This window comes from Pollachius pollachius (genome assembly GCF_949987615.1).
Source record: "Pollachius pollachius genome assembly, chromosome: 4".
Classification (NCBI taxonomy): Eukaryota; Metazoa; Chordata; class Actinopteri; order Gadiformes; family Gadidae; genus Pollachius; species Pollachius pollachius.
In genome coordinates, this window is record NC_136937.1 from 33,379,678 (window position 1) to 33,392,289 (window position 12,612).

The 12,612-nt window shown below is 43.0% G+C and overlaps 1 protein-coding gene across 11 annotated transcripts in view; it reads left to right on the forward strand.

Annotated features, from left to right (window-relative positions):
- Positions 1 to 12,612, forward strand: part of LOC307074323 (protein NLRC3-like) — a 270,634-nt gene that overhangs the window by 43,361 nt on the left and 214,661 nt on the right. For 8 of the 11 annotated variants that reach the window (XM_079734412.1, XM_079734413.1, XM_079734416.1 and 5 more), the window contains exon 7: positions 5,213 to 5,282. In XM_079734412.1, the coding sequence (XP_079590538.1) occupies positions 5,213 to 5,282 (70 nt within the window). Of the gene's footprint in view, positions 1 to 127; positions 175 to 906; positions 2,434 to 5,212; positions 5,283 to 12,612 lie in introns of those variants that run through there. The other 3 variants (XM_079734408.1, XM_079734410.1, XM_079734409.1) reach the window with 1 other exon arrangement.

A 12,612-nucleotide genomic window follows, 5' to 3' on the forward strand; every position in this document is an offset into this window, starting at 1 on the left:
CCTTCAAGGATTCAAGCCGCTGCTAGATGAAGCTTGTGTGTAACTCATGTTGTGTAGAAAGTGATGAGACAGCAGATGATGAAGGTGAATGTTTCAACATGATGCTCTCACTTTGTTTCCCCCCCAGTGTGGAGCACGGTGGAGCGTGGAGGCTGAAACCAGCTCTAAAGAAGTGTAAGTGTCTGTTTGATTCATCACAACACACACTACTAACTATTGAAATGGAATGACCATCCACATAGAAGGACTTGTGTATACGTATGCATAGCTGTGATTCCCTGTGTTTATGAATGTCTAGTATGTTTGTGTAAGTGTATGTATGTATGTGTACATGTCTGTGTATAATATGTATGAACCAGTTCTATTGTACCAACAGTTAGTTTCCAGCCTGTATGTGAGCTCAGCTGGTTCAGTCTGTGGTTTACACAGGTGGATTACAATGGATGTGTATTGGAACCTTTCAAAGTCTAATATCTTGAAAAGTATGTTGACTATAGCTTAGATTTTTCAGAGGAGCAATATGTTCATCATGCCAAACGTTTTGTTGTATAATATTTGCACAGGTATATGTAGTGTAAATATTGCGGGAGTAGATTCAGTTTATACCTCTTTTTAGGCTTCAATGTTTTGACTGGGACAGCCACTCACACACACATGGGATTTGCATTTAGGTTTAGCTTAAATTATTTTATAAACAATATGCACTACTATTTCTAAAGCTATATTAAACAAGTCCACTATAGGAGCTCTGATATTATTTAGACTTTCTAAATCAATGTTGGTAGAGTAGATGAACGAGAAACATGAAGTAGAAGAATGCAAGACAACAGGACTAGTGATGATGATGATGATGATGATGATGATGAAGAATGGTTCAGCAGCTCATCATGTCTTGTTCTCCCTCAGATGCCTGTGAACTCACACTGGACCCCAACACAGCCCACAGAGACCTCTCTCTGTCTGAGGACAACAGGAAGGTGACGTGGGTTGGAGAGGACCAGTCGTATCCGGATCGCCCAAAGAGATTTGACTGCCAGTCCCAGGTGTTGGGTAGAGAGGCTCTGACTGGCCGCTGTTACTGGGAGGTAGAGAGGAAAGGATGTGTTGAAATAGGAGTGACATACAGAGAGGTTTGCGGGTTTGGACAGAACAACAAGTCCTGGTGTCTTGATTGTGGTGATGATCGTTACTTTGCCCAGGGCAACGGTAGAAGAACATTCATCCCTCTCCCCCCCGCTGGCTCTACCAGAGTAGGAGTGTATCTGGACCGGCCTGCTGGCTCTCTGTCCTTCTACAGAGTGTCCCCAGGTGGAGGAGGGTCCTCAGACACACTGACACACCTCCACACCTTCTGGTCCTCCTTCACCCAGGAGGAGCTCATCCCTAGGGTTGGGTTCTGGGGGATTAGGAAGGACGAGGGAGAGGAGGGGCCTCAGCAGTGTGGCTCAGCGTCTCTGTGTAAGTTATAGTTTCTCTCTCTCTTTCTCTCTCTCTCTCTCCGAGTCTAAGGACACACAAGAATACACGCATTCATATATTAACACACACAAAAACACGTACATATGAACACAAACATGCGCGCATATAGAAACACACACACACAGACACACATGTTTATATGAACAAACACACACACACACGTATATATGAACACACACACATATATATGAACACACACACACGTACATATGAACACACACGCATGAGCGCACACACACTCATATATATATACACTCAAATATACACACATGCACACCTGCATATATAACGTGCAACTGCATGCCCACACCACGCACACATTTATAATCAGACATACACGTACGTACACAAAGCCACACACATATATGAACACACACACACGCAGATATGAACACACACACACGCAGATATGAACACACAAACACACACGCAGATATGAACACCAACACACAGATATGCATATAAACACACGCACAGGGACTAAACACACATGTATATATAAACACACACACACACAGTACACTAACATGTATGTATGATTTTTTTGTTTTACTGATTTAAATTGTACTGTCATGTACTCAACTATAATCCCAGTGCTACACTTCTGAAAGTTGATCTTAAACCATGAAAGGAAGAGACTTTGAAGATCTTCCTTAAGGTTAACTAAGCAGGTTTTACAAAAACTATATTTCTAATGTCAACTGTATTTTAATTATTGATTGTTGTTTAATCTTAACATGTTCATACTACAATATTGTGTATATTTTCAGAAGTTTCGATAAGTAGATTGGCGAAAACAGAGCTTTTGTTTTGTTGACCGATGTCACAATCTCTGTGTTCGTCAATCTACTGATCGAGTCTTAAAATCAAGATGGCGACGACGGGTGAATTACCGATGGTAATGTGTGTATAAAATGTCCTTTTTAATAAACAATCTGTACACTTACAAAGCTATCAATGCCTCGTTTTATATTTTAAGACCCTTACATTAGATGAGCGCATATGAGCTCATCTAATGTTCAATCCTCACCATAAGAGCCCCGAGGTTAGGCTGCTATGGCTGGGGAGAGACAGATGCATGGGAGGGTAGGGTTAGGTGTTGTGGGAGCTGGGCCCTGGCCCACAAGGGTCCGGGTCTGGGTCTGGTGGGGCCGGGTCCTGGTCCGGGAGAGCTAGCTCCTTGTCTGGGGGGGCCGGGTGCTTGTCTGGGGGTAGTACGGGACCTGGTGTGGGGTGGGTCCCATCATAACCTGAATTGTATGTGTGAGAATAGTGTCTATTAGATAAGTACACCCCCCATATCTATATTTTTTATTTTATTGCGTGAAGTCCTAATTTTTGCCATCATTAGTTAAACGGTCATTCTTCTTGTTATTTGTTTCATCTTAACGTTGACATTGTGCTCGACTTATCTTACACAGGCATATAATGTAATGCATGAAGTACCTCTTTTCCGCCACAGGGTGGCTTTGACCTATTGGTGCACTATCTGTCCGGTGAAACCTACACATGTTGTAGAGCAGTGTTGAGACACGGCGGACAGAACGTGTCGTTAACAAATGTGTCGCAATGTCTGTGTATGTTTACAGGACCCAGTAAAATAAACTATTCTTCAAGTCACTCTTGAGTTTAATTATTCAAGTGTGCTACATATGAAACAAACAGGAGAAAGGAGAAAGAAAAAGCTAAAACAATAAAAGTCTTGTGGACCCCCCAGGCGAGCGGGACCAGGTCCTCTGTCGGCCGAGAGAGTCCCGTTCCCCGCCCAGCTATCCCCTCCGCTCCTCAACCAGGGAGTGAAGTTGCCCACACAGAGCTGCACACATCCACACACACCTCGCCGCCCGCCAGTGTGCCTGGGTCCTGAGGTCCATCAGAGCACCAACAGGCCCTTCAGCGTCACCGGGAGGGCGAGCCCTGCGCTCGGAGCGGAGCGCAACGCTCACCGACTGTTTCGGCGAAGACGGTGGGATCCGAACCCTGGGATCTGACTCCTGTTTTGGCTCCTGGGTTTCATGGCGCGGCGAACGCGGCCTGGGTCTCTGAGCCCTCGCCCCCTCATTCAGCAGACCCTCCATGAAGGGCGTAACTACATGTAGCTTGAATTAGCAGAGAAATTGACTCAAGTCACATGACTTGGACTTGAGTCAGACTCGAGTCATGATTTTGATGACTTCAGACTCGACTTGACAAAATTACGCATGACTTGCGACTCGACTTAGACTTGACTGCTATTGACTTGAGACTTGACTCGGACTTTGCCTCTTTGACTTGTAATGACTCGACATGTCTTGAGTCAAAAACATTTATTGTTTTAGATATCTAACCTATTTCCCGCCTAGAGGGCTAGACACCCAAGACGCAGTCACTTCCGTGAAGATGAAAAAAAAACAGCGAGCGAAGACAAATCTACACTTCAATAATATCAGAACGAAATTTCGATATCGCTTATACTTTATTCAGAATAACAGTTTTAGTTTCATATCAGCTGCGTTTTGAGTTGGTCCCATTGAAGCCGTCTGGCCAGCCTCTGACACTTAAGACATTGTGTGTGTGTGTGTGTGTGTGTGTGTGTGTGTGTGTGTGTGTGTGTGTGTGTGTGTGTGTGTGTGTGTGTGTGTGTGTGTGTGACATCGTAAATCATTGTTCAACCATTTACCTTCGTTCAAAAAATAGAACAAATCTACACACTCGTATCCTCAATAATATCGAAACTGAATTTTGATATAATTTATGCTTTCTTCAAAATCACAGTTAAAGTTTCATATTGGCTTCGTTTCAGTTGGTCTCATTGATTTACGTTGACGCTGGAGGTGAGGACGTTCAGCAGTGTTGTCAGATTGGGCGTTTTTTACCGATCTATTGGCCTACGTTTTGAGGACGTTCAGGCAGTGTTGCCAGATTGGGCTGTTTTCCCACCCTATTGGGCTACTTTTAAAAACATACGATTTCGGATATGTGATATGCATGCGCATATCATAACACATTTGAAGACAGAAACAATGAACATATTATAACTGTGTTGATAAGAAATGACTGTACATTAGACTGATATGTTGAAATTATGATCAATAGCCTAATAATGACATTATTAAGTAAAAAAAAACATGATGACTTGTTCAAGACTTGAGAAAGTTTGGGACTCGGACTTGGACCCTACTTGGCTTTCCCTGTCTTGACTTGGGACTCGACTCGGACTTGACTGCTAAGACTTGGGACTTGCCAAACAGTGACTTTGTCCCATCTCTGTGAATTAGAGTACCTCAACATACTTCTAGTTTGGTTGCCCTGGCAGCGGGGAGCTGGGGGGTAACACTGTGATGGCTCCACTGTCTCCCAGAGGTCCTGGGTCCAGAGTCTGGGGGTTCTGTTGGGCCCGATGCTTTCTTATGATCAACATGTAAGAAGGATCCCCAGAACCGCCTTCTCTCATCTGAGAGACATTGCCTCAGTGAGTTCAGAGTAAAGTCCTCCTTGATTATTGTTCTGTTCAAGAGTCAAAAGTACAGCGAAAGAGAAATTAAGTGATAAATAAAAATACAAAATACATTAAAAAATGCAATAAAGATAAAAACGTAGAATAATAACTAAATAAATACAATTACACAGAATACTTGCACGTATAATTATAAACATAATTGCAGACAATAATATTCTCTCTCTCTCTCTCCCCCCCCCCCTTGTATGTTTACTGTGTGTGTTTATGTTTACTTTGTGTGTGTTCTTTTCACAGACAACCCCACCAGAGGTCGAAGGTTACCAGTGCTCAGTCTGTACAGCAGCATCAAACAGAGCTGATCAAGGTGTGTATATTCCACCAAGTCATCTGAGTTCAGCTCTACATGATGATGTTTGTTCTGTTCCAGAGGGCTGAGGAGAACGCACACGCTTTCCTCGACCAGGAGCTGAAAAAGCTCTGGAGGAATCTCTTCCAAGATTACCCACAATGCTCAGAGAGTCAGAGGGAGGAGGAGGGGGAGGTGGATGGTAAGAACGAGGAGCAGAGGAGGCGCGCCATAGAGGGAGTGGTGGACATCACAAAGCTCTGCCTGATGGAGATGAACCAGGAGGAACTGGCCGACACACTGTGGGGCGGTAAGAGACTCTTATTTTGAAAACAGAAGAAATAAACATTTTGAAGAGCGGTAGGAGATTATTATTTGTTCTTTTCAGACTGAACAGACAAAATGTGAGACTTATACATTTCAAACTTCAATGTGGAGACAATCTTTCCTCTTTGGGGTTAAATGGTTTGGCCCAGATGTGTAGGGTTATTGTGATGGTATCAGTTTAAGTGCTTTGATTCAGATATGTAGGGTTATAGTGGGGCTATCAGGTTAAATGGTTTGATCCAGATATGTAGGGTTATTGTGGGGGTCTCAGGTTAAAGAATGTTTAACATCATCATTACCAGCACCAAATCCCCCGACCACATCACCCCCGTTCTCGTCCAACTACACTGACTCCCTTTCCAACACCGTATTGACCTTACAACCCTTCTGCTCACTGACAAATCCCTCCACAACGTGGCCCCCACTTATCTCCCCGACCTCCTCCAGGAGGACAGGCCCTGCCGCTCCCTTCGTCATCCTCAGCCGGTCTTCACCGTCCCGACCTCCCGCCTCAGCACCGTGGGTGCTAGGGCTCTCAGCACCGTGGGTGCTAGGGCTCTGAGCTACACTGCTCCCAGGCTTTGGAGACCCCCTGACAACATTCAAATCTCTCCCCAAAACACGGTATACTCCTGTGTTCCCACTGGCCTGCTCACTGTAATGGCCCCCTACTATCCCCGTTGTGCTGCTGTTCTTACCCCCTCCTACCTGGGTCTCCTCACTGTTCTTACCCCCTCCTACCTGGGTCTCCTCACTGCTGTTCTTACCCCCTCCTACCTGGGTCTCCTCACTGCTGTTCTTACCCCCTCCTACCTGGGTCTCCTCACTGCTGTTCTTACCCCCTCCTACCTGGGTCTCCTCACTGTTCTTACCCCCTCCTACCTGGGTCTTCTCACTGTTCTTACCCCCTCCTACCTGGGTCTCCTCACTGCTGTTCTTGCCCCCTCCTCCCTGGGTCTCCTCACTGTTCTTACCCCCTCCTACCTGGGTCTTATGTCTTGTTTTGATCATGCGGTTGGCGATGCAAGTTTTGCTGTTTTTGACTCTAGATTGCTTTATTAATTGTAAGTTGACCGTGGGTTTCATGAAAGGCGCCTTGAAATAAAATGTATTATTATTATTATTATTATTATTATTATTATTATTATTATTATTATTATTATTATTATTTGTATCATTATTAATATTAATATTAAACAAACTGCAGATCAAAAGTGTAATAGTGGAAGAGATGCAACACTGTCTTGTTATATCAGCATGTCAATTTACAATGATTCACTATCATTATTATTATATTTAGACCAATCATATTGCTGTGGAAAAACGTAATAGTCCTGGGCCCAGTTTCCCGAAAGCATCGTTAGCCTAAGTGGATCGTGAAGTGCATCGTACGAGTATCGTACAGTTTTCACACCGTTTCTCGAAAGCATCGTTGGTAACGAACGTCGTGAAAACGCTCATAGCTAACGAGGACTCCAGGGGTTCTCGTAGGATGCTCAGAGCATCGTTAGCCTACTATAGCCTCAGTGGCGTCACCAGCGGACATTAAGTGTATTGGATGTGTTTTATTAAAACACATCCAATACCACGGAATGCCCAGCTGGTACAATTTCACAACCAAAAACAGTGGTTACCGCCGATATATTACTCATAGACTACTGTTAGATTTAAACAGCAAAGATAGAGACATGTTAGAAGTCAACAACAACATAATTTATTGCAGCAATTTAAAATTCCAAAAATACATGCGCAGCCGAAATGTACCGATCAAACGCCACGTCACAAAGCATATAATAAAATCAAATGATTGCATTGCTCTTGTGTGGGAGGTCGCTTTCGGGCTGCACTTGCTGTCTCCCTCTGATTTTAATTCAACCATCGTGGTTAAAATGTTAAAATAGACTACTGAAAAATGACATAGACTACTGTAGACATGAATCATGCTGAGACCAGCGGGTGTCGGATAATTTCTGCAGGCGTTTTTTGTTGCGATTGTTTGCATTAAGCACTGTAGGCGCTTCGGTGAGGCTGTGATGAAGTTCACTATTTATTGGACCGTGTCTAGACAGTAATGAACATCCCTGACCATAGTTAATCGCGTTTGTAGTCTACACTCAGACGTGAACTCATTATTGCATGCGGGTGTCTTCATTCATAAAAAAAATAAAAATAATCGGGAGTATGCAGAAATACAAATTATACTAAAGAGGTCTAGACTTGTGCGCAGCCCCGCCTTCCCCAGTGAACCAAGAAAGCCCGCGCCGTGACGACCCGGGGTTGACCCCCTCGGTTTTACACAGGAAACTTGAGATAAGAAGATGAAATTGCCGGGCGTGCCAAGCTGCGACTGAACCGGCTTGGCATCGTAAAAAGACCTAGCCTACATCATCCTGCCCAACAATACGGGCAGGATCTTGACCAAGCTCTCCTAATCGGGTCAGCGGTAGCCGGGTGTCAATGCCTAGCCTCTGCGTTTGAATGATAATGAATGAATGGAACGTTGCAATTGTAATGTCTACAAATATTCTAGAATAGAGAATGCGCGCCAATCAATGAAACCTTATGCGGAATCAGATAAAGTCGGCTCTCTTTGCTGCGCAAAGCATGTTTCAGAAATCAGCACCTAGTTGTCACACAAGCTATTTTTGATTTTTGTAAAATGGAAGGGGGGGAAAATGGCGTGAAAAAATGTACGCACAGTGCATTCAGGATTAGGAATGATACATATGTCGGCCTAGACCTAATCAATTGTGTTTTAATATCTTTAGCATTCAAATTATTGCAGTCTATTCTTTTTGTAGACTACTCTGCTGTTGGCCTTGATGGGGAGATAATTTAACGCTTTTTAACCCCATTTCCCTGCGACATTCCTGCGTCTCCCTCAGCACGGAGCCCATTTCAGCACTGTGTCAGTAGACAGTTACAATCCTACGAACGTTGTGAGTGCAGTGAACGTGCGTTCATGTTAAGAGGAGTTTCGGGAAATGCTCCAAAGAAATTCACGATGGTTCGCAAGATCCATCGTGAGAATGATCGTACGAGGGAAGATCCATCGTTATCGGAAACGAGGCCCAGACGTCCAAGATCAAAACTTGGAACATAAATCCTGAGAAGGGGGAAAAAAACGGTCAGCTATTTTTAAGTTGAAGAAACAATATATGATTAGGCTATATATACATATATATCCTACATAAACAATGTATGAATACATTAGATATCTATATATCTTACCTTATAGACTGTATCTCTGTCTGTTGCTGCAGCAGCAGAGTTTATTCTGTCTTGACACTTTGTATTGATATTTTGCATTTACTTTAATTATCAACATTCTTTCCTTAAATTATTATAATGTTTACAGTGATTGTTTTATATGTATTTTTTATGTATGTCGCTTTAGAATAAAGCGTCTGCCAAATACTTAAACAACATATATAAACACCTGAAAGTTTTTAAATCAGCTAAAACCACCAATCTGTATCACTGGATTCAGATAAAACCAAATTCTGTCTTACCCAACAATTTTAGTATTTAAATATTGTTGCTTGAATGACTCCATTTATATCATGGTTACAATTATACTGTTAAGAAAGTATTGTCTTATACTTTGCCTAAAATGAGAATGCGTCATGATACAAATCTTCTGATGGAATGTTTATTTGTGGATGGATGGGTGGAATGGACTGGAGTTTGCAGGTGGGAATTGATACAGAAAAATGATCAGACCAGAACGAGTGAAATTCAAAATACAATAAAAAGCAGCCAGGGTAATGCAGACTGACCATTTACAGTGTTTCAAATATAAGAGAATAAAATACAAAATAATTATCATGGAAAAATATCTATCGCATTAGGCCTGATTATCATGAATTAGGCGTCAAATTCAAAATACAATAAAAAGCAGTCAGGGTAAATGCAAACTGAACAATCGTGCTTCCTCTCTGAAGTTCAAGAGAGGCGAGTTTGGCAATGTGGTGCAGCCTTATCTTATGGAACACAGATACAACCAATGATAACAAGTCCAAATGGTGGTTGTCGATGCCAAACTTTGTTCCCCAAGCAGAAATACATCCTCTGTTCCAATCTCCCCTCAGACTTTATGCTGCTCCCTGGCTCCCCATCCACACTTCAAGATGGCGGCCGCATCTCTCATGTCCCAGCAGCCAATGCTGCGTCTATGCATAGGATGTCTATGAGCACCACTGCCTCAAACACACACCTCTGTGTGTTTCAACATGGAGGCTCAGGGTCCTGTTAGACGGGGAGGTGGTGCATCAACCAGCCTGCAAGGCTCGTCTCTGGAGAGACGCCAGTAGCTGGGCTGCTTCCTGTCAGCTCACTTCTAGAACTATCTCCATACTCCGTCCCTCATCGGGCATAAGAGTCTGAGGTGGAAATGCACTTGCTGGTATCCTGATTATTAATGTTGTGTAGACGAAGCCTCTGTTCTGCTTTTTATTCAGAGAACCCCCGACCTTAAAGTGTAAACTGATCCTCTGCTGAACATTCAGTGGATCCACTGAGTTTTTTGTCACCATTTTGCTTTATTAACCAGGACAACAGAAGAACAGTTCCTTACATGAACACAATAAACACAAGGACTCAATCAAAAGAAGAACAGTCCCTTAGATGAAGACAATAAACACAAGGACTCAAACAATAGAAGAACAGTCCCTTATATGTACACAATAAACACAAGGACTCAAACAATAGAAGAACAGTCCCTTACATGAACACAATAAACACAAGGACTCAAACAATAGAAGCAGCAGACATTACTAATCATAAACAGGTGTGCACATATCTTTAATAACTGAACATGTTCTGCTGCTGTGTTGTTCCCCACAGAACACAAGGAATCAATACTGAGTTTAAAGTCATCACAACATGATCTATAGCAGCAGTTTTCAATAGGTGAGGCGCGCCTCCCCTGGGGGGCGCCAAAGAGCCACAGGGGAGGCGCGACACGCAACACGCAAAGAAAAGATACACATCTGTATGCAGCTCTATTGATATCGGTAATTCTGCGTGCTTGTATTAGTTTTAAAATGCATCGTTTCCTTGTCCCAAGTCACCAGAAGTCAGCATTAAGGGAGGAGAAAAAACGTAGGAAATATGATCCTGAATGCGTTTCTGGTTCTGTGGAGAGCGAGTTCCCCCAGATCTCCACAAAGGCTATGAAAGTCCTAATCCCCTTCACCTCAACCTACTTGTGTGAGTGTGGGTTTTCCGCACTGACCCTGATTAAAAACAAATACAGATCAAGGCTGCAGGTGGAGGACGACTTGCGTTTATTTCTCTCTGCAGTGCAGCCCCGCATCGAACACCTCTGCCATTAAAAGCGAGGCCTTATTGTTATCACTGATATGGACGATTAAATTGAAGGTCAAAGTTGTGTGTTGAATTCATAAATTGGTTGGGCCATAGAGTTGATGCTGCTCGTAGTGCAAATGATGTGAGTATGGCGCATTTTGTTTGTGGTTTAAATCTGTGGTTTTATGTGGCTGAAATCGTTAACAAATTTGATGAAAATATGTGAATCTGTTCGATCTCATAGCATGCCGTTGTCGTTCATTGATCCGAGAGCTGTCCATTGTGCTGATTTCTTTCGAGACGATGTGCATCTCCTTCAAATGTGCGCTTAAGGCCCAGACACACAGCGCCAATTTCAGCCGTCGGGTGTCGTCGGTTGTAGCTTTGTTTTGTTGACTTGTGGATAGGCCTACTGATAGGCCTGCATGAAGTTGGAAATTATTTGCTGTTGCAAAGAACCGTTTATGAATGCACTTTTAAAAAAGTTGTGGAAACAAAATGTCATCAAATACAATATTAAAAAACATTTACATTTGATTAGTTATTGAAAGTCATCATTACCTGGAACACACAAAAGATGGCATTTACTGAAGAGGCGTGTTAGGTCAGGCGGACGGGAATATATATTTTTGTTTTTTTTGGGGGGGGGCTTAGCTGTCCTTACCTACTCTAAGGGGAGGCTCACATTCACCCAATTTGGAAACACCTATCTATAGCTTTTCCCAGACCGCTGGCATTATGATTATAATATAAAATCTGCTTTACATCATGCTAGGCTTATCAAAATATGAACTGATATCAGAGCCCTGCATTATGAAACTGTTAACGTCTGAAAATACATTTGACATTAGAAATGTAGTCTTTGTAAAACCTGCTAAGTCAACCTGATGGAAGATCTTTAAAGTCTCTTCCTTTCATGGTTAATCAAGATCAACTTTAAGAAGCCAAAGAAAATGTAGCATTTGGACTATAGTAGAGTGCGTGAATATAAATCACCAAAACACAATGTGTGTGTGTGTGTGTTTATATATACATGTGGGTGTAGTCCGTGTGTGTGTGTGTGTGTTCATATCTGCGTGTGTGTGTTCATATCGGAGTAAGTGTGTGTGTTCATATCTGCGCGTGTGTGTGTGTGCTCATAGATGCGTGTGCGGCGTGTGCATGTGGGCATGCACACATTTATATATGCATGTGTGCAGTGTGCGCGCGTTTGCATGTGTGTGTCTGTGTATATTTGAGTGTTTATAATATGGTGTGTGTGTGCACGTGTTGCATGTTCATATGTACTCGCATGTGTGTTCATATATATGTGTGTTTGTTTGTGTTCATATACACGTGTGTGTGTGTGCGTGCGTGTTTGTGTTCCTATATACGTGTTTGTGTATGTGTGTTTCTATATGCGTCTGTGCATGCGCGTATGTTAATATGTGTGTGTCTTTATATGTTAATTCATATATGCGTGTGTGTGCGCTTGCATGTGTGTGAGAGAGAGTGTGTGAGAGAGAGAGAGACAGAGAGAGAGAGAGAGAGAGAGAGAGAGAGAGAGACTATAACTCACACAGAGACGCTGAGGATAACGGTGAGGAAAACGGTGAGGAAAACGGTGAGGAAAACGGTGAGGAAAACGGTGAGGAAATCGGTGAGGAAAACGGTGAGGAAAACGACGCGTCAGCCAACAATAACCATAACCTAACCCCAGGGAGGAGGTCCT